Source organism: Ranitomeya imitator, chromosome 1, assembly GCF_032444005.1.
Source record: "Ranitomeya imitator isolate aRanImi1 chromosome 1, aRanImi1.pri, whole genome shotgun sequence".
NCBI classification, from domain to species: Eukaryota; Metazoa; Chordata; class Amphibia; order Anura; family Dendrobatidae; genus Ranitomeya; species Ranitomeya imitator.
In genome coordinates this window covers 659,682,255-659,708,102 of record NC_091282.1, presented here as the reverse complement: position 1 = coordinate 659,708,102, position 25,848 = coordinate 659,682,255, and the positions used below count along the sequence as shown (strand labels likewise).

General features: G+C 46.5%; 3 protein-coding genes across 3 annotated transcripts in view; 1 reads left to right on the top strand and 2 right to left on the bottom strand.

The window, feature by feature from the left end:
- Window positions 1–2,457, bottom strand: part of PPOX (protoporphyrinogen oxidase) — a 36,019-nt gene extending 33,562 nt beyond the window's left edge. The window contains exon 1 of the mRNA XM_069728842.1: window positions 2,389–2,457. The gene's annotated coding sequence lies outside the window, so the exon portion shown is untranslated. The remainder of the gene's footprint in view (window positions 1–2,388) is intronic.
- Window positions 2,458–5,597: 3,140 nt separating this feature from the next.
- On the top strand, window positions 5,598–7,123 carry LOC138658016 (C-C chemokine receptor type 3-like). The gene has a single exon (XM_069745598.1). The coding sequence runs from the start codon at window positions 5,800–5,802 to the stop codon at window positions 6,859–6,861; it is 1,062 nt and encodes a 353-aa protein (XP_069601699.1). The 5' UTR covers window positions 5,598–5,799; the 3' UTR covers window positions 6,862–7,123.
- A 10,169-nt stretch (window positions 7,124–17,292) lies between these two features.
- EIF3F (eukaryotic translation initiation factor 3 subunit F) lies at window positions 17,293–25,749 on the bottom strand. The gene is made up of 8 exons (XM_069728837.1): window positions 25,583–25,749; window positions 25,377–25,447; window positions 23,529–23,608; window positions 23,315–23,452; window positions 18,149–18,240; window positions 17,893–18,029; window positions 17,702–17,815; window positions 17,293–17,579 (listed from the first exon to the last, which is right to left on the bottom strand). Exons 1-8 carry the CDS (start codon window positions 25,716–25,718, stop codon window positions 17,502–17,504), a joined length of 846 nt encoding a protein of 281 aa, XP_069584938.1. The 5' UTR covers window positions 25,719–25,749; the 3' UTR covers window positions 17,293–17,501.
- Window positions 25,750–25,848: the final 99 nt, after the last annotated feature.

Genomic DNA, 25,848 nt, shown 5'->3' with positions numbered 1-25,848 from the left:
AAAGGACACAGTGGTATACAGGAGGGGTGTAATAATGTACAGCACACACAGGTATCCAGGAGGGGTGTAATAATGTACAGGACACAGAGGTATACAGGGTTGGTGTAATAATGTACAGGGCACAGAGGAACACAGGAGGGGGTAATAATGTACAGGACACAGGCATACAGGAAGAGTGTAATAATGTACAGCACACAGAAGCATAGAGTGGGGTTTAATGTACAGCACACAGGTATACAGGAGGGGTGTAATAATGTACAGAACACAGAGGTATACAGGGGGTGTAATAATGTACAGAACACAGAAGTATATAGGGGTGTAATAATGTACAGCACACAGTGGTATACGGGGGGTGTAATAATGTACAGGGCACAGAGGTATCCAGGAGGGGTGTAATAATGTACAGGACACAGTGGTATAAAGGGGTGGTGTAATAAAGTACAGGGCACAGAGGTACACAGGAGGGAGTAATGTACAGGACACAGGCATACAGGAAGAGTGTAATAATGTACAGCACACAGAGGTATACAGGAGGGGTGTAATGTACAGGACACAGTGGTATACAGGAGGGGGTAATAATATACAGCACACAGTGGTATACAGGAGGTCTAAATGTACAGCACACAGTGGTATACAGGAGGGTCTAATAATGTACAGCACACAGTGGTATACAGGAGTGGTGTAATAATGTACAGCACACAGGTATACAGGAGTGGTGTAATAACGTACAGCACACAGGTATACAGGAGTGGTGTAATAACGTGCAGCACACAGAGGTATACAGGAGGGGTGTAATAACGTGCAGCACACAGAGGTATACAGGAGGGGGTAATGTACACCACAGTGATATACAGGGGTGTGTAAATGTACAGCACACAGAGATAGATAGAGGGTGTAATAATGTACAGGATACAGTGGTATACAGCAGGGGTGTAATAATGTACAGCACACACAGGTATCCAGGAGGGATGTAATAATGTACAGGACACAGATGTATACAGGGGTGGTGTAATAAAGTACAGGGCACAGAGGTACACAGGAGGGAGTAATGTACAGGACACAGGCATACAGGATGAGTGTAATAATGTACAGCACACAGAGGTATGCAGGAGGGGTGTAATGTACAGGACACAGTGGTATACAGGAGGGGGTAATAATATACAGCACACAGTGGTATACAAGAGAGGTCTAAATGTACAGCACACAGTGGTATACAGGTGGGTCTAATAATGTACAGCACACAGTGGTATACAGGAGTGGTGTAATAACGTACAGCACACAGGTATACAAGAGTGGTGTAATAACATACAGCACACAGGTATACAGGAGTGGTGTAATAACGTACAGCACACAGGTATACAGGAGTGGTGTAATAACGTACAGCACACAGGTATACAGGAGTGGTGTAATAACGTACAGCACACAGAGGTATACAGGAGGGGGTAATGTACAGCACACAGTGATATACAGGGGTGTGTAAATGTATAGCACACAGAGATAGATAGAGGGTGTAATAATGTACAGGATACAGTGGTATACAGAAGGGGTGTAATAATGTACAGCACACACAGGTATCCAGGAGGGGTGTAATAATGTACAGGACACAGAGGTATACAGGGGTGGTGTAATAAAGTACAGGGCACAGAGGTACACAGGAGGGGGTAATGTACAGGACACAGGCATACAGGATGAGTGTAATAATGTACAGCACACAGAGGTATACAGGAGGGGTGTAATGTACAGGATACAGTGATATACAGGAGGGGGTAATAATATACAGCACACAGTGGTTTACAAGAGAGGTCTAAATGTACAGCACACAGTGGTATACAGGAGTGGTGTAATAACATACAGCACACAGGTATACAGGAGTGGTGTAATAACGTACAGCACACAGAGGTATACAGGAGGGGGTAATGTACAGCACACAGTGATATACAGGGGTGTGTAAATGTACAGCACACAGAGATAGATAGAGGATGTAATAATGTACAGGATACAGTGGTATACAGAAGGGGTGTAATAATATACAGCACACAGTGGTATACAGCAGGGGTGTAATAACGTACAGCACACAGAGGTATACAGGAGGGGGTAATGTACAGGATACAGAGGTATACACGTGTGGTAATAATATACAGCACACGGTGGTATACAGGGGAGGTGTAATAATGTACAGGACAGTGGTATACATGAGGGGGTAATAATATACCGCACACACTGGTATACAGGAGGGGGTAATAATGTACAGCACACAGTGGTACACAGGGGGTAATAATATACATCACACTGTAGTATACAGGGGGTGTAATAATATAGAGCACACAGGCAGTGGGTTGAGGGTTCGGGGAGATTCGGGGTCACTCGGAAATATTGGGGGAGACTCACCGTCCGTTTGTGTTGCGGCTACTCAGTGAGTGACATTCAGAAGCTCCTCCCACCACATGCTCAGGAGACGGAGCCACAGTGGGCGGGATTGTCATATGTCAGCCTATCACACGTTTAGCTTGGAGTGAGTGACTTCAGTAAGCAGGAAGTATTTGGGATGATCTGATAGGAGAGCACATATCACGTGATCTTCACACAGCGTGGATGATGATAGTTTGGTGCTTAAGCGATTGGTAGGCGTGACTGTCATCGTTACCCATAGCAGCAAATCACTATGCAGCTTTCATTTCAAATCCAGCTCTTAAATAATGAAAGCTGCTCTGTGATTGGTTGCTATCTATGAGAAGCTGAGTTTCATTAATGTGCCTGGATTTGCTCTTTCTAGGTCTAAAATTTTCACTATAGGGATGGTGGGTGAGAAGGTGGAATAATAAGTTCCCTAAAATTCAGAATTTGAGGGTTCGCATACTTATCAGTAAATATTGGCACAGAGCTTTTGTCCTCGATCAGCTGTCCTTATCAGTTTCCACAGTGCTCCTCAGTCTGCCATAGGAATTAGATAAAAGTCAGCCAAACCCACAGACCAGGGCTGAGCAGTGAATATCTAATCTGCACAAGGCCCCCAATGCTCCCCTGAGGTCGGGGGATAAGGACTGAGCTGGTTGTATTTACTCACTTCACCCTTTTGTTCTGAAGCAGATGAGCCGTCCCAGGGGGTCCGCAGGGGTAACAAGGGACAAATTCAATATCTGGTGTAAACAAGCAGCCATCACAATCCACTGAAGAAGAAGGCGGCCATGACCATGGCATAGAAGGGTGAAGAACCATTGAGGGAGTGGTGAACCATCATTACATGACACAACCATAGACCATCCAGACCAAAGAAGACGCCCACCCTGGCCGTGTATGCTATGCGATACCGGGTGGCAAGCGCACATGTCTAAGGTGGTGCCCACCTTCTTATGGTCCATCTTTATTGTCACTGACCAATGGTCAAATCATATTCTTGCTCCTGAAGTTCGAGATCATTAAGATGGTGATCAATTTTTTCATCCTCAACTTGCTGCTCTCCAACTTGTTATTCACTCTCCCACTGCCATTCTGGGGTTACAACCACCATGACCAGTGCATATATAGAAGGACAACATCCAAAATGTCATCCTCCAGGTTCTCCATCTTGTTTTTGACTGTACCTGTTCAATAATACCAGACGACCCAACAATCTGTCTGAAGTAGTGCCCACTTTCTTCAATCTCATCTTCATGGTTAGGTTTCTGACCCACATTATATTTCTGCTTTTGAAGTTCGAGATCAATAATATAGTGATCAACTTCTTCATCCTCAACCTAGTGCTCTCCAACTTGTTATTCACCATCACACTGCCTTTCTGGGGTTACACCCACCATGACCAGTGCATATTTGTGAGCTCAAGGTTCTACAGCTTCATGTTGTTCTTGACCGCACATATCCATTGATACAAGGTGATGAATTATATTTTCGAGGTGGTGCCCACCATCTATTCTCTATTCAATTTTTTTTACCAATATACACATTGTATTCCTTCTCCTAAAGTTCAAGATTTTTAAAATGGAGAACAACATCTTCTACCTCAACCTGTTGCTCTCCAACTTGTTATTCACTCTCCCATCTCCCTTCTGGAGCTACAACCACCAAAATCGGTGAATATTCGAAAGGACATTTTGTAAAATGTTGGTCTTCATGTTTCTCTTAACCATTCATTCCTATTGATACCAAGTGACAAGTGATATTTATGAGGTGGTGCCCAGCTTCTATTCCATTTTCATTGTTAATTTTTGGACCAATATCTATATTGTATTCATTATCCTAAAATTTGAGATTCTTAAGGATGGTGACCAACTTCTTCATTTTCAACCTGACGTTCTCCAACTTGTTATTCAGCTTCCCACTGCCCTTCTGAAGTTACAACGACCATGATCAGTGGATATTCCAAAGGACATTTGGCCTTCAGCTTCTACATTGGTTTCTAAAGCTCCATTTTGTTCATGACTGTTCATGTCCATTGATACCAGGTGTCGAATAATATTTCTGAGGTGGTGCCCATCTTCTATTCTGGCTTTGTGGTTAATTTTCGTACCAATGGCCACACTGCATTCCTTATCCTAAAGTTTGAGATTATAAAGATGGTAACCAACTTCTTCATCGTCAACCTGTTGCTTTCCAACGTCCCATCGCCCTTCTGGAGTAACTCACAACCACTATGATCAGTGAATATTTAGAAGGACATTTAGCTAGATTTGGCCTCCAGGTTCTACAGCTCCATTTTGTCCTTGACCGTATATGTCAATTGATTACGAGATGACCAAACGACCTTTCCAAGAAAATTCTTTCAACAAAGGTTCTTCCACAGATGATATCTGGCTGTGGTCGGTCGGTTAAAACAATAATTTGTTTTTAAGTTTGAAAAAGAAGACGATTGATGACTGGGGAGAGGACATTTTCTTACTTCCCTTACGAAAGAAACGGCTTATAGGAGGATCTCATCTCTTTGTTCCTTAAACCAGAATTGTTATGAAGAGCTTTGATTAAATTCCTACTCCTTTGGCTGTGGCTGTTGCCAATTTTTACCAACATTATGCTTTGTTTGAGGTGCAAAAGTGTCCAGCTGCTGAATTTCCAATAATTCAGATCTTGGGAAATCTGCTGATCCTATACATGCTTAATGAAGACAGAAGCCAAGAAATAATAACATAAAAAATCCACTTTTGCAAAGTGTGAGAGAATGCGCAAGTAACACTAACCTTAGGAGTGGCCTTTTTTGGTGCACATTCCTGACTTACAATCTCTATTAAATGGCTGGCTGAGGCTGTGTGCCATCGTAAGATATGCAAGTAGGAAAAAACAAACGCCCAACCCCCAGTATACCACCAATCATCCTTTTATAGAAGACTGGTTATTGATCATCATCCTATATCTTAATTTTGATACTAAATGGTCAATTTTGAGTATTGCCGTAGGACGATCCTAAAAGTCCACGTACCTTGCAAATTTATATGGCTAGGGGTTATGCCCCTGTATACTCAGTCTTTGCGCAGATTCATCTTTCCGTCTCCCTTGCTCTACTTAGTTCTTGTCTGCTCCATCTGCGGCCAAGGCTGTCAAGATTGCAAAATCTTTGTTTATCTGGAGCTATTTTTGTGATTTTTTCTTTGGGGGAAGAAGAGGTTGGACGTTGCACAAACTGTGGGCGCTTTGCAATGTGTTTCCTGCAGTTCCAGATAAATCAGCGATCTACACCTTACAGTGTACATTGCGAAATTTACATTGCTCATCATCACCCATCAACGTGGACTGGTTGATTTTATTTCTTGGACTGAGTAGAAGCAGAAAACACACTCTGCTTCTCCAAGAGTCTTGTTGAGCTCAGCTACAATGTCACTCGGGGACGAGGCACAGATGGACAATCCTCTGGTGACCACCACTTACACGACCATCAACTATGATGACGAACTCGTGACCTTGTGCCCAAAGGAGAACAGCCACAATTTTGGGGCTTTGGTGGTGCCTGCCTTCTTCTATGTGGTCTTCATTGTCAGTCTTGTAGGCAACGGCCTCATCTTATTTCTTCTACTGAAGTTTGAGAACATTAAGACGGTGACAAACTTCTTCATCCTCAACCTGGTGTTCTCCGACTTGTTGTTCACCCTCCCACTCCCCTTCTGGGGTTACTACCACCACGACCAGTGGATATTTGGGAAGACGTCTTGCAAGATGTTGGCCTCCATGTTCTACATTGGGTTTTACAGCTCCATCTTGTTTTTGACTGTAATGACAGTGGATCGATACATGGCGGTTGTTCATGCCATCTATGCCACCAGGACCAGGAAGATGCTATATGTCTACATTGTCACCGGCTTGGTTTGGGTCATCAGCTTTTTCTCGGCCATCCCCAAGTTCATTCTGTATGGGACCAGAGAAAACGTATTTTACGGGATATTGTGTGAGGAGACAGGCTTCATCATAGATAAGATAAATAACTGGAAGCTGGTGGGATTCTATCAGCAGGTGGTCATGTTCTTCTTGGTGCCGCTTTTCATCATCTTGTACTGTTACACACTGATCGTCGTCAAGCTGAACTCTACAAAGATGCACAACAAGGACAGGGCCATTAAGCTGATCTTCCTCATTCTTCTGGCCTTCTTCGTCTGCTGGACCCCCTATAACATCATCATTTTCATCAGGGCGAGGCAGATCTCCACGGATCTCTGGGAAGACAACTGCAGTGAAACCATAGACTATGCCTTTTTCATTTGCCGTAACATCGCCTACTTCCATTGCTGCATTAACCCTTTCTTCTACACGTTTGTGGGAACCAAGTTCCGTAAACACCTGTCCCAGATGATGGGTAGGTGGGTTATGTGTGGGACCAGGTACAGGCAGTCCAGCCTCAGCAGCAGGACGAGCGAATACTCCCCGCAGACCATCTACGAATGACGCAGACCCAGCAGATTGTCTGTCAGTACAACGCTACATGTAGATAACAGCAGATGGGACAAGATGGACCAGGGACACTTACAGGAGCAGCTCAGTACTGTGGCTCCCAAGTCTTATGCATCACCGAGTATAGATGCAACAGCCAAGAACGTATCCGAGTAGAGAACACGTGTACCATTATTAATAATATAGATTGTAACGCATGTATCACATATCCCTCATCACTGGTCACATACTGAATAAAACCAGTGCACAAACCTAAGACCGATACAGTGTATCTAAGCTTGTAATGTGATCTGCCTACTGAGTAGTACAGTAATAATGTCTACCAAATCTATTTCATTTTTATAATCTGAAACATTATTAAATCAATTAACTACAACGCTACTAACGATGAAAAACCCCATTTAAAAAACCTCTTAAAACAGAGAGAGAAATGTGGTTATATATAATTACGGGCACATCGGTGTTTTATATATCACACGTAAACTAATATAAAGCGCAGAAGTGTAGATATATCGCATATCCCTCATTAGCCAAACAATATTCCATACAGCATGTATAAATACTGCTCAGCGAGGGTTAACAACCACCCGCATACAATGTAACGGGCTCCTGATATCAGCAGATTCCTGTATAACAACCAAAAGGCAGAATGACACCAGTACATATCAAACTCACCTATAGTACATGAATATCCCCCTACACCAATAGGGGTACTGGGCAGGGTGGTCTGATTACACAATGGCACACGGTGTGTATAGATTGGTCTCCCACAGCATGGATGCTTCTATAGGAGGAGATATTTATGATACAGTGGGGCAAAAAAGTATTTAGTCAGTCAGCAATAGTGCAAGTTCCACCACTTAAAAAGATGAGAGGCGTCTGTAATTTACATCATAGGTAGACCTCAACTATGGGAGACAAACTGAGAAAAAAAAATCCAGAAAATCACATTGTCTGTTTTTTTAACATTTTATTTGCATATTATGGTGGAAAATAAGTATTTGGTCAGAAACAAAATTTCATCTCAATACTTTGTAATATATCCTTTGTTGGCAATGACAGAGGTCAAACGTTTTCTGTAAGTCTTCACAAGGTTGCCATATACTGTTGTTGGTATGTTGGCCCATTCCTCCATGCACATCTCCTCTAGAGCAGTGATGTTTTTGGCTTTTCGCTTGGCAACACGGACTTTCAACTCCCTCCAAAGGTTTTCTATAGGGTTGAGATTTGGAGACTGGCTAGGCCACTCCAGGACCTTGAAATGCTTCTTACGAAGCCACTCCTTCGTTGCCCTGGCGGTGTGCTTTGGATCATTGTCATGTTGAAAGACCCAGCCACGTTTCATCTTCAATGCCCTTGCTGATGGAAGGAGGTTTGCACTCAAAATCTCACGATACATGGCCCCATTCATTCTTTCATGTACCCGGATCAGTCGTCCTGGCCCCTTTGCAGAGAAACAGCCCCAAAGCATGATGTTTCCACCACCATGCGTTACAGTAGGTATGGTGTTTGATGGATGCAACTCAGTATTCTTTTTCCTCCAAACACGACAAGTTGTGTTTCTACCAAACAGTTCCAGTTTGGTTTCATCAGACCATAGGACATTCTCCCAAAACTCCTCTGGATCATCCAAATGGTCTCTAGCAAACTTCAGACGGGCCCGGACATGTACTGGCTTAAGCAGTGGGACACGTCTGGCACTGCAGGATCTGAGTCCATGGTGGCGTAGTGTGTTACTTATGGTAGGCCTTGTTACATTGGTCCCAGCTCTCTGCAGTTCATTCACTAGGTCCCCCCGCGTGGTTCTGGGATTTTTGCTCACCGTTCTTGTGATCATTCTGACCCCACGGGGTGGGATTTTGCGTGGAGCCCCAGATCGAGGGAGATTATCAGTGGTCTTGGTTGTCTTCCATTTTCTAATTATTGCTCCCACTGTTGATTTCTTCACTCCAAGCTGGTTGGCTATTGCAGATTCAGTCTTCCCAGCCTGGTGCAGGGCTACAATTTTGTTTCTGGTGTCCTTTGACAGCTCTTTGGTCTTCACCATAGTGGAGTTTGGAGTCAGACTGTTTGAGGGTGTGCATAGGTGTCTTTTTATACTGATAACAAGTTTAAACAGGTGCCATTACTACAGGTAATGAGTGGAGGAAAGAGGAGACTCTTAAAGAAGAAGTTACAGGTCTGTGAGAGCCAGAAATCTTGATTGTTTGTTTCTGACCAAATACTTATTTTCCACCATAATATGCAAATAAAATATTAAAAAAACAGACAATGTGATTTTCTGGATTTTTTTTTCTCAGTTTGTCTCCCATAGTTGAGGTCTACCTATGATGTAAATTACAGACGCCTCTCATCTTTTTAAGTGGTGGAACTTGCACTATTGCTGACTGACTAAATACTTTTTTGCCCCACTGTATGTACTGGTGTAATTCTGACCTTTGGTTGTTATACAGGAATCTGCTGATATCAGGAGCCTGTTACATTGTATTCGGGTGGTTGTTAACCCTCGCTGAGCAGTAGTTATCCTTGCTGTATGGAATATTGCTTGCCTAATGAGTGATACGAGATATATACACACTTCTGCGCCTCCTAATAGTTAATTGGCGATTTATGGATTACTGATGTGCCCGTAATTATATATAACCACACTGCCCTTCCCTCTCGGTTTTTAATGGGATTTTTCATCGTTTGTAGCGTTGTGATTAATTGGTTTGATGATGTTTCAGATTATAAAAATTTATTTGATTTCATAGACATTATTACCGTGCTACTCGGTGGCAATAGGTTTAATATGCAGTATTTTGGGTACATCCAAGTTTTTTTTTTATGAGATATGGGTCTTTATTTCCAATTATTGGTTTATATACTGCCTACTGAGCCTTAGATCTAATTCTCTCCTGTGTGATACTGTCTGCTGAGCCGTGTATCTAATCCTATCCTGTGTGATACTGTCTGCTGAGCTGTGTATCTAATCCTATCCTGTGTGATATTGTCTGCTGAGCTGTGTATCTAATCCTATCCTGTGTGATACTGTCTGCTGAGCTGTGTATCTAATCCTATCCTGTGTGATACCGACTGCTGAGCCGTGTATCTAATTCTATCATGTGTGATACTGTCTGCTGAGTCCTGTATCTAATCCTATCCTGTGTGATACTGTCTGCTGAGCTGTGTATCTAATCCTATCCTGTGTGATACTGTCTGCTGAGCTGTGTATCTAATCCTATCCTGTGTGATACTGTCTGCTGAGCTGTGTATCTAATCCTATCCTGTGTGATATTGTCTGCTGAGCTGTGTATCTAATCCTATCCTGTGTGATACTGTCTGCTGAGCTGTGTATCTAATCCTATCCTGTGTGATACCGACTGCTGAGCCGTGTATCTAATTCTATCATGTGTGATACTGTCTGCTGAGTCCTGTATCTAATCCTATCCTGTGTGATACTGTCTGCTGAGCTGTGTATCTAATCCTATCCTGTGTGATACTGTCTGCTGAGCTGTGTATCTAATCCTATCCTGTGTGATACTGACTGCTGAGCTGTGTATCTAATCCTATCCTGTGTGATATTGTCTGCTGAGCTGTGTATCTAATCCTATCCTGTGTGATACTGTCTGCTGAGCTGGGAATCTAATTCTATCCTGTGTGATACTGACTGCTGAGCCGTGTATCTAATCCTATCCTGTGTGATACAGACTGCTGAGCCGTGTATCTAATTCTATCATGTGTGATACTGTCTGCTGAGTCCTGTATCTAATCCTATCCTGTGTGATACAGTCTGCTGAGCTGTGTATCTAATCCTATCCTGTGTGATACTGTCTGCTGAGCCGTGTATCTAATCCTCTCCTGTGTGATACTGTCTGCTGAGCCGTGTATCTAATCCTATCCTGTGTGATATTGTCTGCTGAGCTGTGTATCTAATCCTATCCTGTGTGATAGTGTCTGCTGAGCTGTGTATCTAATCCTATCCTGTGTGATACCGACTGCTGAGCCGTGTATCTAATTCTATCATGTGTGATACTGTCTGCTGAGTCCTGTATCTAATCCTATCCTGTGTGATACTGTCTGTTGAGCCGTGTATCTAATCCTATCCTGTGTGATACTGTCTGCTGAGCCGTGTATCTAATCCTATCCTGTGTGATACTGACTGCTGAGCTGTGTATCTAATCCTATCCTGTGTGATATTGTCTGCTGAGCTGTGTATCTAATCCTATCCTGTGTGATACTGTCTGCTGAGCTGGGAATCTAATTCTATCCTGTGTGATACTGACTGCTGAGCCGTGTATCTAATCCTATCCTGTGTGATACCGACTGCTGAGCCGTGTATCTAATCCTATCCTGTGTGATACCGACTGCTGAGCCGTGTATCTAATTCTATCATGTGTGATACTGTCTGCTGAGTCCTGTATCTAATCCTATCCTGTGTGATACAGTCTGCTGAGCTGTGTGTCTAATCCTATCCTGTGTGATACTGTCTGCTGAGCCGTGTATCTAATCCTATCCTGTGTGATACTGTCTGCTGAGCCATGTATCTAATCCTCTCCTGTGTGATACTGTCTGCTGAGCTGTGTATCTAATCCTATCCTGTGTGATACTGTCTGCTGAGCCATGTGTCTAATCCTATACTGTGTGATACTGTCTGCTGAGCCGTGTATCTAATCATATCCTGTGTGATACTGTCTGCTGAGCTGTGTGTCTAATCCTATACTGTGTGATACGGTCTGCTGAGCCGTGTATCTAATCCTATCCTGTGTGATACTGTCTGCTGAGCCGTGTATCTAATCCTATCCTGTGTGATACTGTCTGCTGAGCCGTGTATCTAATCCTATCCTGTGTGATACTGTCTGCTGAGCCGTGTATCTAATCCTATCCTGTGTGATACTGTCTGCTGAGCCGTGTATCTAATCCTATCCTGTGTGATACGGTCTGCTGAGTCCTGTATCTAATCCTATCCTGTGTGATACTGTCTGCTGAGCCGTGTATCTAATCCTATCCTGTGTGATACCGACTGCTGAGCCGTGTATCTAATCCTATCATGTGTGATACTGTCTGCTGAGTCCTGTATCTAATCCTATCCTGTGTGATACTGTCTGCTGAGCCGTGTATCTAATCCTCTCCTGTGTGATACAGTCTGCTGAGCCGTGTATCTAATCCTATCCTGTGTGATACTGTCTGCTGAGCCGTGTATCTAATCCTATCCTGTGTGATACTGTCTGCTGAGCCGTGTATCTAATCCTCTCCTGTGTGATACTGTATGCTGAGCTGGGAATCTAATTCTATCCTGTGTGATACTGTCTGCTGAGCCGTGTATCTAATCCTATCCTGTGATACTGTCTGAGCTGTGTATCTAATCCTATCCCGTGTAATACGGTCTGCTGAGCCGTGTAGCTAATTCTATCATGTGATACTGTCTGAGCTGTGTATCTAATCCTATCCTGTGTGATACTGTCTGCTGAGCTGTGTATCTAATCCTATCCTGGGTGATACTGTCTGCTGAGCTGTATATCTAATCCTATCCTGTGTGATACTGTCTGCTGAGCTGTGTATCTAATCCTATCCTGGGTGATACTGTCTGCTGAGCTGTGTATCTAATCCTATCCTGGGTGATACTGTCTGCTGAGCTGTATATCTAATCCTATCCTGTGTGATACTGTCTGCTGAGCTGTGTATCTAATCCTATCCTGTGTGATACTGTCTGCTGAGCCGTGTATCTAATCCTATCCTGTGTGATACTGACTGCTGAGCTGTGTATCTAATCCTATCCTGTGTGATACTGTCTGCTGAGCTGTGTATCTAATCCTCTCCTGTGTGATACTGTCTGCTGAGCTGTGTATCTAATCCTCTCCTGTGTGATACTGTCTGCTGAGCTGTGTATCTAATTCTATCCTGTGTGATACTGTCTGCTGAGATGTGTATCTAATCCTATCCTGGGTGATACTGTCTGCTGAGCTGTGTATCTAATCCTATCCTGTGTGATACTGTCTGCTGAGCCGTGTATCTAATTCTATCCTGGGTGATACTGTCTGCTGAGATGTGTATCTAATCCTATCCTGTGTGATACTGACTGCTGAGCCGTGTATCTAATCCTATCCCGTGTGATACAGTCTGATGAGCTGTGTATCTAATCCTATCCTGTGTGATAGTCTGCTGAGATGTGCATCTAATCCTATCCTGTGTGATACTGACTGCTGAGCCGTGTATCTAATCCTATCCTGTGTGATACTGTCTGATGAGCCATGTATCTAATCCTATCCTGTGTGATACAGTCTGATGAGCCATGCATCTAATCCTATCCTGTGTGATACTGTCTGCTGAGCTGTGTATCTAATCCTATCCTGTGTGATACTGTCTGCTGAGCTGTGTATCTAATCCTATCCTGTGTGATACTGTCTGCTGAGCCGTGTATCTAATCCTATCCTGTGTGATACTGTCTGCTGAGCCGTGTATCTAATCCTATCCTGTGTGATACTGACTCCTGAGCCGTGTATCTAATCCTATCCTGTGTGATACTGTCTGCTGAGCCGTGTATCTAATCCTATCCTGTGTGATACTGACTCCTGAGCTGTGTATCTAATCCTATCCTGTGTGATACTGACTGCTGAGCCGTGTATCTAATCCTATCCTGTGTGATACAGTCTGATGAGCCATGTATCTAATCCTATCCTGTGTGATACTGTCTGCTGAGCTGTGTATCTAATCCTATCCTGTGTGATACTGACTCCTGAGCCATGTATCTAATCCTATCCTGTGTGATACTGTCTGCTGAGCCGTGTATCTAATCCTATCCTGTGTGATACTGACTCCTGAGCTGTGTATCTAATCCTATCCTGTGTGATACTGTCTGCTGAGCCATGTATCTAATCCTCTCCTGTGTGATACTGTATGCTGAGCTGGGAATCTAATTCTATCCTGTGTGATACTGTCTGCTGAGCTGTGTATCTAATGCTATCATGTGTGATACGGTCTTCTGAGTCGTGTATCTAATCCTATCCTGTGATACTGTCTGAGCTGTGTATCTAATCCTATCCCGTGTGATACGGTCTGCTGAGCCGTGTAGCTAATTCTATCCTGTGATACTGTCTGAGCTGTGTATCTAATCCTATCCTGTGTGATACTGTCTGCTGAGCTGTGTATCTAATCCTATCCTGGGTGATACTGTCTGCTGAGCTGTATATCTAATCCTATCCTGGGTGATACTGTCTGCTGAGCTGTGTATCTAATCCTATCCTGTGTGATACTGTCTGCTGAGCCGTGTATCTAATTCTATCCTGTGTGATACTGTCTGCTGAGCTGTGTATCTAATCCTATCCTGTGTGATACTGTCTGCTGAGCCGTGTATCTAATTCTATCCTGTGTGATACTGTCTGCTGAGATGTGTATCTAATCCTATCCTGTGTGATACTGTCTGCTGAGATGTGTATCTAATCCTATCCTGTGTGATACTGACTACTGAGCCGTGTATCTAATCCTATCCCGTGTGATACAGTCTGATGAGCTGTGTATCTAATCCTATCCTGTGATAGTCTGCTGAGATGTGTATCTAATCCTATCCTGTGTGATACTGACTGCTGAGCCGTGTATCTAATCCTATCCTGTGTGATACAGTCTGATGAGCCATGTATCTAATCCTATCCTGTGTGATACTGTCTGCTGAGCTGTGTATCTAATCCTATCCTGTGTGATACTGTCTGCTGAGCTGTGTATCTAATCCTATCCTGTGTGATACTGTCTGCTGAGCCGTGTATCTAATCCTATCCTGTGTGATACTGTCTGCTGAGCCGTGTATCTAATCCTCTCCTGTGTGATACTGACTCCTGAGCTGTGTATCTAATCCTATCCTGTGTGATACTGACTGCTGAGCCGTGTATCTAATCCTATCCTGTGTGATACTGTCTGCTGAGCCGTTTATCTAATCCTATCCTGTGTGATACTGACTCCTGAGCCGTGTATCTAATCCTATCCTGTGTGAGTCTGATGAGCTGTGTATCTAATCCTATCCTGTGTGATACTGTCTGCTGAGCTGTGTATCAAATCCAATCCTGTGTGATACTGTCTGCTGAGCCGTGTATCTAATCCTATCCTGTGTGATACAGTCTGATGAGCCATGTATCTAATCCTATCCTGTGTGATACTGTCTGCTGAGCTGTGTATCTAATCCTATCCTGTGTGATACTGTCTGCTGAGCTGTGTATCTAATCCTATCCTGTGTGATACTGTCTGCTGAGCCGTTTATCTAATCCTATCCTGTGTGATACTGACTCCTGAGCCGTGTATCTAATCCTATCCTGTGTGATACTGACTGCTGAGCCGTGTATCTAATCCTATCCTGTGTGATACTGTCTGCTGAGCCGTTTATCTAATCCTATCCTGTGTGATACTGACTGCTGAGCCGTGTATCTAATCCTATCCTGTGTGATACTGACTGCTGAGCCGTGTATCTAATCCTATCCTGTGTGATACTGTCTGCTGAGCTGTGTATCTAATCCTATCCTGTGTGATACTGTCTGCTGAGCTGTGTATCTAATCCTATCCTGTGTGATACTGTCTGCTGAGCCGTGTATCTAATCCTATCCTGTGTGATACTGACTCCTGAGCCGTGTATCTAATCCTATCCTGTGTGATACTGTCTGCTGAGCCGTGTATCTAATCCTATCCTGTGTGATACTGACTCCTGAGCTGTGTATCTAATCCTATCCTGTGTGATACTGTCTGCTGAGCCGTGTATCTAATCCTATCCTGTGTGATACTGTCTGCTGAGCTGTGTATCAAATCCAATCCTGTGTGATACTGTCTGCTGAGCTGTGTATCTAATCCTATCCTGTGTGATACTGACTCCTGAGCTGTGTATCTAATCCTATCCTGTGTGATACTGTCTGCTGAGCTGTGTATCTAATCCTATCCTGTGTGATAGACTCCTGAGCCATGTATCTAATCCTATCCTGTGTGATACTGTCTGCTGAGCCGTGTATCTAATCCTATCCTGTGTGATACTGTCTGCTGAGCTGTGTATCTAATCCTATCCTGTGTGATACTGACTCCTGAGCTGTGTATCTAATCCTATCCTGTGTGATACAGTCTGATGAGCTGTGTCTCTAATCCTCTCCTGTGTGGGATCTCCATTACTAGGACCAGCTGATGTAGAGGGGTCCTAATGTTGGGGGCTAGTAGAGGCCGCCTAAATTGACGTTAAGAAAGACAACCACGAGCTTCGCCACAAGGGTTGTTGCAGATCAGGGTAGGACATGTGGTTTTCAGTGCTACGAGATAAAAGAGACCTCCACAGATGGGGTCCAGGCCTCACATTCAGACATCTCCCCATACAACAGTTTAAGATATATACCTGCATCCAATCAATTGCTTGCTTTTAGGATGTAGGTGGAGTTACAGGATGAGTACTGGCTGCCGATTGGCTGCATTTATACACTGGCCCCTGCCCTGAGGACACCTGGTATCGGGGACTATTGGGTTCACACGGGCTGAGGCAGAAGCCGGGACAGGAAGGAGAAGTCTCGTCTCCTCCTTGGGATGCGTCACCGTGCAGCTGCACGTACAGGGAACTTATCTGCAGGGAGGCGGCCAGGAATATCGGCTACCCCAAAAAACAAACAAGAATTAGTTGGAAAAAAAAAAAAAGTTTAAATGCTGTTTGGAAAGCCTTCTTCCCCTTCACAATCCATCATTAGATGATCTGCTCTTGGCCCAACGGCTTCTCGGTCGGAAACATTTTATATTCTTCAAAACTGACGCGGTTACGAGGTCCAATACTAGGACAACCCCTTCTTGAACTAAATGTTAATCTTTGAAAAAATAAACCCATACTCCCCCTCCTGTGTCGGCTCCACTCCTGCACTCGCGGTCTCGGAGCTCTCGTGCCAGGTTGTGACATGTGACCCTGGCGCCCAATCAGCGGTGCCGTCACTATCTCCGCCTACGTACGGATTGAACATGAGTATGATAGCGGTTTGTCACCCACTGTGACAACTTACTCCCAAGAATAAAGAAAAACCTAAAATGGAAAGCGTTTCTTGAATCAAATTTTTTTTAAGATAAATAAGTCATTTTTTGGGAACCTCCTATGTATAGAACCAGGAAAACAGCCATGGAAAGCCACATATACGCCAGTATGTAAACTCCCACCATAGCGGCAGCTGAGCCCACTCTGCAGGGTCCTGTGCGACAATCCTGAGTGCTAACAGGAAGTAAAGCTAAGGAAACAATGCCTGGCTGGTGAGAAGAGACACCGCAGCGGCATCAGTACGACCACACACACCTCACTTCTGATACTTTGTTACAATGAGTCCTCATCCTTCTCACAGAGGAACTAATAGACTGGAGATACTGTAACAAACCCTCAGCTGGGAGTATAGATTACTCTGGCTGTAAATGTGTCCATTCACTGGCAGCAAGCAGAAACAGAGGTCCACAGTGAGCGACAGAATAATAAAGCTTTATTAACAGTGAGGACTTACACCTGCGAGTAGCAACGGGGCTCCCCCGATAATTGTCGGGTCATTTATGGAGTCACTGTGTCTGGTCAGGATAAGCTGCACTGACCCAGCAGGCACAAAACACAAAAAAAAAAAAAAGTGAAAAAAAGTCCAAACATGGATAATCCAGGCTCTAGGGGGCAGTGCGGGGTCTCACAGGTTCAGGAGCTTCTCATTGAGAGCTATCTGCGACTGGGTGAGGTTGGCGAGATACGTGACCATCAGCAGATCCTGAAGGAGAGAGAAGAGGAAAGGTAAAGTAATGAACACCCACGATGATGGGGTGGAGACTAACCGCTTAGATACCGCGCTCACAGCTGGCTGCAGCACGAGGGGTTAATAGCACTACTCACATTGATGTTGCTGTTCAGCATGGCCTCGAAGTCTTCGGGGGTTATTTTTGGCACCTGGTTCACCAGGTCCATCAGGAAGCGGCCCACGTTGTTATCTGCAGAGACTTTACCCGACTGAAAGAAAAAAGAAAAAGAGATGATGAATATAAAAGAGTGAGGAGGCAGCAGAGACCGCACAGCCCGCCACTCACCAGCACATCCTCCGCATACTGCAGCACGGTGCTCAGCGAGTCCTGCAGGCGTGTGGCAGCGGAGCCCACCTGCTGGAGGTCACTGGTCAGACCGATGGAACGGTTAGGGTTAAAGCAGGTCTTTGTGATGAGGTCAACTGCAAAGGGAAGAAAAGGCGTCAGGCCAGGACGCAGTACCGAGAACTGCCACAAGGTGGCATTGCAGCCCTCTACACAAAGGATAGGACAAACGCCCCCATCATCTACAGCCACTCACCTCCTATCCGCTCAGTGTCATAGTATACAAACTGCACGGTGAGCGGGGTGAACATGACACCCATTGTTTTACCAGGGATACCCATCGGAGTGCTGCAAGAGAAAGGGGTAGAGAAGTGATGTTCTGCAGAGAGGTCAGTGGTGTAATAATCTGCAGGATATATCACTATGTATCTGTCAGGAGATGGAGGAGTGATGTTCTGCAGAGAGGTCAGTGGTGTAATAATCTGCAGGATATATCACTATGTATCTGTCAGGAGATGGAGGAGTGATGTTCTGCAGAGAGGTCAGTGGTGTAATAATCTGCAGGATATATCACTATGTATCTGTCAGGAGATGGAGGAGTGATGTTCTGCAGAGAGGTCAGTGGTGTAATAATCTGCAGGATATATCACTATGTATCTGTCAGGAGGTGGAGGAGCGATGTTCTGCAGAGAGGTCAGTGGTGTAATAATCTGCAGGATATATCACTATGTATCTGTCAGGAGATGGAGGAGTGATGTTCTGCAGAGAGGTCAGTGGTGTAATAATCTGCAGGATATATCACTATGTATCTGTCAGGAGATGGAGGAGTGATGTTCTGCAGAGAGGTCAGTGGTGTAATAATCTGCAGGATATATCACTATGTATCTGTCAGGAGATGGAGGAGTGATGTTCTGCAGAGAGGTCAGTGGTGTAATAATCTGCAGGATATATCACTATGTATCTGTCAGGAGGTGGAGGAGCGATGTTCTGCAGAGAGGTCAGTGGTGTAATAATCTGCAGGATATATCACTATGTATCTGTCAGGAGGTGGAGGAGCGATGTTCTGCAGAGAGGTCAGTGGTGTAATAATCTGCAGGATATATCACTATGTATCTGTCAGGAGGTGGAGCAGCGATGTTCTGCAGAGAGGTCAGTGGTGTAATAATCTGCAGGATATATCACTATGTATCTGTCAGGAGGTGGAGGAGCGATGTTCTGCAGAGAGGTCAGTGGTGTAATAATCTGCAGGATATATCACTATGTATCTGTCAGGAGGTGGAGGAGCGATGTTCTGCAGAGAGGTCAGTGGTGTAATAATCTGCAGGATATATCACTATGTATCTGTCAGGAGGTGGAGGAGCGATGTTCTGCAGAGAGGTCAGTGGTGTAATAATCTGCAGGATATATCACTATGTATCTGTCAGGAGGTGGAGGAGCGATGTTCTGCAGAGAGGTCAGTGGTGTAATAATCTGCAGGATATATCACTATGTATCTGTCAGGAGGTGGAGGAGCGATGTTCTGCAGAGAGGTCAGTGGTGTAATAATCTGCAGGATATATCACTATGTATCTGTCAGGAGGTGGAGGAGCGATGTTCTGCAGAGAGGTCAGTGGTGTAATAATCTGCAGGATATATCACTATGTATCTGTCAGGAGGTGGAGGAGCGATGTTCTGCAGAGAGGTCAGTGGTGTAATAATCTGCAGGATATATCACTATGTATCTGTCAGGAGGTGGAGGAGCGATGTTCTGCAGAGAGGTCAGTGGTGTAATAATCTGCAGGATATATCACTATGTATCTGTCAGGAGGTGGAGGAGCGATGTTCTGCAGAGAGGTCAGTGGTGTAATAATCTGCAGGATATATCACTATGTATCTGTCAGGAGGTGGAGGAGCGATGTTCTGCAGAGAGGTCAGTGGTGTAATAATCTGCAGGATATATCACTATGTATCTGTCAGGAGGTGGAGGAGAGATGTTCTGCAGAGAGGTCAGTGGTGTAATAATCTGCAGGATATATCACTATGTATCTGTCAGGAGATGGAGGAGCGATGTTCTGCAGAGAGGTCAGTGGTGTAATAATCTGCAGGATATATCACTATGTATCTGTCAGGAGGTGGAGGAGCGATGTTCTGCAGAGAGGTCAGTGGTGTAATAATCTGCAGGATATATCACTATGTATCTGTCAGGAGGTGGAGGAGCGATGTTCTGCAGAGAGGTCAGTGGTGTAACAATCTGCAGGATATATCACTATGTATCTGTCAGGAGGTGGAGGAGCGATGTTCTGTAGAGGTCAGTGGTGTAATAATCTGCAGGATATATCACTATGTATCTGTCAGGAGATGGAGGAGCGATGTTCTGCAGAGAGGTCAGTGGTGTAATAATCTGCAGGATATATCACTATGTATCTGTCAGGAGGTGGAGGAGCGATGTTCTGCAGAGAGGTCAGTGGTGTAATATTCTGCAGGATATATCACTATGTATCTGTCAGGAGGTGGAGGAGCGATGTTCTGCAGAGAGGTCAGTGGTGTAATAATCTGCAGGTTATATCACTATGTATCTGTCAGGAGGTGGAGGAACGATGTTCTGCAGAGAGGTCAGTGGTGTAATAATCTGCAGGATATGTCACTATGTATCTGTCAGGAGGTGGAGCAGCGATGTTCTGCAGAGAGGTCAGTGGTGTAATAATCTGCAGGATATATCACTATGTATCTGTCAGGAGGTGGAGGAGTGATGTTCTGCAGAGAGGTCAGTGGTGTAATAATCTGCAGGATATATCACTATGTATCTGTCAGGAGGTGGAGGAGCGATGTTCTGCAGAGAGGTCAGTGGTGTAATAATCTGCAGGATATATCACTATGTATCTGTCAGGAGGTGGAGGAGCGATGTTCTGCAGAGAGGTCAGTGGTGTAATAATCTGCAGGATATATCACTATGTATCTGTCAGGAGGTGGAGCAGCGATGTTCTGCAGAGAGGTCAGTGGTGTAATAATCTGCAGGATATATCAGTATGTATCTGTCAGGAGGTGGAGGAGCGATGTTCTGCAGAGAGGTCAGTGGTGTAATAATCTGCAGGATATATCACTATGTATCTGTCAGGAGGTGGAGGAGCGATGTTCTGCACAGAGGTCAGTGGTGTAATAATCTGCAGGATATATCACTATGTATCTGTCAGGAGGTGGAGGAGCGATGTTCTGCAGAGAGGTCAGTGGTGTAATAATCTGCAGGATATATCACTATGTATCTGTCAGGAGGTGGAGCAGCGATGTTCTGCAGAGAGGTCAGTGGTGTAATAATCTGTAGGATATATCACTGTGTATCTGTCAGGAGGTGGAGGAGCGATGTTCTGCAGAGAGGTCAGTGGTGTAATAATCTGCAGGATATATCACTATGTATCTGTCAGGAGGTGGAGGAGCGATGTTCTGCAGAGAGGTCAGTGGTGTAATAATCTGCAGGATATATCACTATGTATCTGTCAGGAGGTGGAGGAGCGATGTTCTGCAGAGAGGTCAGTGGTGTAATAATCTGCAGGATATATCACTATGTATCTGTCAGGAGGTGGAGGAGCGATGTTCTGCAGTGAGGTCAGTGGTGTAATAATCTGCAGGATATATCACTATGTATCTGTCAGGAGGTGGAGGAGGGATGTTCTGCAGTGAGGTCAGTGGTGTAATAATCTGCAGGATATATCACTATGTATCTGTCAGGAGGTGGAGGAGCGATGTTCTGCACAGAGGTCAGTGGTGTAATAATCTGCAGGATATATCACTATGTATCTGTCAGGAGGTGGAGGAGCGATGTTCTGCACAGAGGTCAGTGGTGTAATAATCTGCAGGATATATCACTATGTATCTGTCAGGAGGTGGAGGAACAATGCTCTGCAGAGAGGTCAGTGGTGTAATAATCTGCAGGATATATCAGTATGTATCTGTCAGGAGGTGGAGGAGCGATGTTCTGCCGAGAGGTCAGTGGTGTAATAATCTGCAGGATATATAACTATGTATCTGTCAGGAGGAGCGATGTTCTGCAGAGAGGTCAGAGGTGTAATAATCTGCAGGATATATCACTATGTATCTGTCAGGAGGTGGAGAAGTGATGTTCTGCAGAGAGGTCAGTGGTGTAATAATCTGCAGGATATATCACTATGTATCTGTCAGGAGGTGGAGGAGCGATGTTCTGCAGAGAGGTCAGTGGTGTAATAATCTGCAGGATATATCACTATGTATCTGTCAGGAGGTGGAGGAGCGATGTTCTGCAGAGAGGTCAGTGGTGTAATAATCTGCAGGATATATCACTATGTATCTGTCAGGAGGTGGAGGAGCGATGCTCTGTAGAGAAGTCAGTGGTGTAATAATCTGCAGGATATATCACTATGCATCTGTCAGGAGGTGGAGGAGCGATGTTCTGCAGAGAGGTCAGTGGTGTAATAATCTGCAGGATATATCACTATGTATCTGTCAGGAGGAGGAGAGATGTTCTGCAGAGGTCAGTGGTGTAATAATCAGCAGGATATATCACTGTATGTGTCAGGAGGTGGAGGAGCGATGTTCTGCAGAGAGGTCAGTGGTGTAATAATCTGCAGGATATATCACTATGCATCTGTCAGGAGGTGGAGGAGTGATGCTCTGCAGAGGTCAGTGGTGTAATAATCTGCAGGATATATCACTATATATCAGGAGGTGGAGGAGCGATGTTCTGCACACAGGTCAGTGGTGTAATAATCTGCAGGATATATCACTATGTATCTGTCAGGAGGTGGAGGAGCGATGTTCTGCACACAGGTCAGTGGTGTAATAATCTGCAGGATATATCACTATGTATCTGTCAGGAGGTGGAGGAGCGATGTTCTGCAGAGAGGTCAGTGGTGTAATAATCTGCAGGATATATCACTATGTATCTGTCAGGAGGTGGAGGAGTGATGTTCTGCAGAGAGGTCAGTGGTGTAATCTGTAGGATATATCACTATGTATCTGTCAGGAGGTGGAGGAGCGATGTTCTGCACACAGGTCAGTGGTGTAATAATCTGCAGGATATATCACTATGTATCTGTCAGGAGGTGGAGGAGCGATGTTCTGCAGAGAGGTCAGTGGTGTAATAATCTGCAGGATATATCACTATGTATCTGTCAGGAGGTGGAGGAGTGATGTTCTGCAGAGAGATCAGTGGTGTAATCTGTAGGATATATCACTATGTATCTGTCAGGAGGTGGAGGAGCGATGTTCTGCAGAGAGGTCAGTGGTGTAATAATCTGCAGGATATATCACTATGTATCTGTCAGGAGGTGGAGGAGTGATGTTCTGCAGAGAGATCAGTGGTGTAATCTGTAGGATATATCACTATGTATCTGTCAGGAGGTGGAGAGCGATGTTCTGCAGAGAGGTCAGTGGTGTAACTGTAGGATATATCAGTATGTATGTAGGTAGGTACCTGATGTAGGCCTTGATGTTCATGCGCGCCCCCTGCAGGCCGGTGTCCACGGTCATGTGGATGGGGTTGGTGGCCTCACGGCTATAATACTCGTGGATCAGAACAGAGTGTTCGGTGATGTCATTCCCGGTGGCATACCTGCAGTACACAATACGGTCAGTAAGGAACGGAGGCAGCGCGGAGTAACTGTCCCCAGTAGCCGCCTGCCACTCACCAACCAAGGATCTGCTCTGTGGAGGAAACCTTCTTGTGAAGCTCGTACATGTTCTTAGCGAACTCCATGTCCACCGCCACCTGGAAGACAACGGGCTTCAGTACATGGAACGAGGAGGCACCCTCGATACCCGTAAAGCATGCAGCTCCCCCACAATCACAATCTCTCTAAGCACCTCCTTCCCCTTATCACCCCCAACACCAGTCACCTTCTTCCCCTTATCACCCCCAACACCAGTCACCTTCTTCCCCTTATCACCCCCAACACCAGTCACCTTCTTCCCCTTATCACCCCCAGACACCAGTCACCTTCTTCCCCTTATCACCCCCAGACACCAGTCACCTTCTTCCCCTTATCACCCCCAGACACCAGTCACCTACTTCCCCTTATCACCCCCAGACACCAGTCACCTTCTTCCCCCTATCACCCCCAGACACCAGTCACCTTCTTCCCCTTATCACCCCCAGACACAAGTCACCTTCTTCCCCTTATCACCCCCGAGCACCAGTCAACTTCTTCCCCCTATCACCCCCGGACAGCAGTCACCTTCTTCCCCCTATCACCCCCGGACAGCAGTCACCTACTTCCCCCTATCACCCCCGGACACAAGTCACCTTCTTGCCCCTATCACCCCCGGACACCAGCCACCTTCTTCCCCTTATCACCCCCGTACGGCAGTCACCTTGTTCCCCCTATCACCTTCGGACGACAGGCGGTATCTTCCCCCTATCACCCCCAGACAGCAGTCACCTTCTTTCCACTATCAATCCTGGAAGACAGGCACCTTTCCCCCCCCCCCCACCTCTGGAAGACACCTTACTCCACTCTCTCTGACAGCGGGCACATTCCTCCCATTCACTTCTCGCAGCAGGCACCTTCCTTCCACCCCTTCACATGGCGGGCACCCCCAGATGGCAGGTACCTTCCTCCTCCCCACCCTCCCCCGAAGGTGAGCTCCCTCCCACCTTTCCCCAGATGGGGCACCTTCCTCCCCTCTCTCATGGTGGGCACATCTCTCCCTCACCCCTCAGACAGTGGATACCTTCGAAGACGGCGGCCACCTCTCCCCCCCTTCCCCAGACGGCGGCCACCTCTCCCCCCTTCCCCAGGTGGCGGCCACCTCTCCCCCCCTTCCCCAGACGGCGGCCACCTCTCCCCCCCTTCCCCAGACGGCGGCCACCTCTCCCCCCCTTCCCCAGACGGCGGCCACCTCTCCCCCCCTTCCCCAGACGGCGGCCACCTCTCCCCCCCTTCCCCAGACGGCGGCCACCTCTCCCCCCCTTCCCCAGACGGCGGCCACCTCTCCCCCCCTTCCCCAGACGGCGGCCACCTCTCCCCCCCTTCCCCAGACGGCGGCCACCTCTCCCCCCCTTCCCCAGACGGCGGCCACCTCTCCCCCCCTTCCCCAGACGGCGGCCACCTCTCCCCCCCTTCCCCAGACGGCGGCCACCTCTCCCCCCCTTCCCCAGACGGCGGCCACCTCTCCCCCCCTTCCCCAGACGGCGGCCACCTCTCCCCCCCTTCCCCAGACGGCGGCCACCTCTCCCCCCCTTCCCCAGACGGCGGCCACCTCTCCCCCCCTTCCCCAGACGGCGGCCACCTCTCCCCCCCTTCCCCAGACGGCGGCCACCTCTCCCCCCTTCCCCAGACGGCGGCCACCTCTCCCCCCCTTCCCCAGACGGCGGCCACCTCTCCCCCCCTTCCCCAGACGGCGGCCACCTCTCCCCCCTTCCCCAGACGGCGGCCACCTCTCCCCCCTTCCCCAGACGGCGGCCACCTCTCCCCCCTTTCCCAGACGGCGGCCACCTCTCCCCCCTTCCCCAGACGGCGGGAGCCTCCCCCGGGTACCTCATCCTCGGACTCGTTGTGCGGTACAGAGAAGCAGTTCGTCACCTCCACTGAGTGTTTGTCCACAGAACCTGAGGGAAGAAACACAGATCACAATGTGCGGCCACACGGGGGCGCTGCCCTGATGCCCCATTGTCCCCGCTATCAGTCACATCCACTGTACTATTCACCCGGTACCACACGTGTCACACACCACCGCCTCTCACCCAGAAGGGTCCCGATCACCCGGGCCGCCCCCTCATTCCTGCGCTCGTAGCTGTCCACAATGGAGGCAAGGACCACGGGATGAACCTTCACCACCGGCCCGTGCAGAGCGCCCGGCGCCACAGCTGGAGCCGCCATCACCGTAGGAGAGAAAGGAGGGGCGAGGCGGACACCACTGCTCACATTCACCGCTCATTGGCCGCGGAACATGCCGCGCCCTGATTGGCTGAGGTGATGATCACGCGCTAGCTGTAGCCATACTGCCCCG

Bases quoted from the DNA above. Each gene is read 5' to 3' on its own strand.
- LOC138658016 (XM_069745598.1), top strand. From the start codon at position 5,800: ATGTCACTCGGGGACGAGGCACAGATGGACAATCCTCTGGTGACCACC.
- EIF3F (XM_069728837.1), bottom strand. From the start codon at position 25,718: ATGGCGGCTCCAGCTGTGGCGCCGGGCGCTCTGCACGGGCCGGTGGTG. The intron at 23,609-25,376 runs GTACCCGGGGGA...GTTGTCTTCCAG, and splicing joins ACAACGAGTCCGAGGATGAG to GTGGCGGTGGACATGGAGTT. The intron at 17,580-17,701 runs GTGAGTAGTGCT...TCTCTCCTTCAG, and splicing joins TGCTGAACAGCAACATCAAT to GATCTGCTGATGGTCACGTA.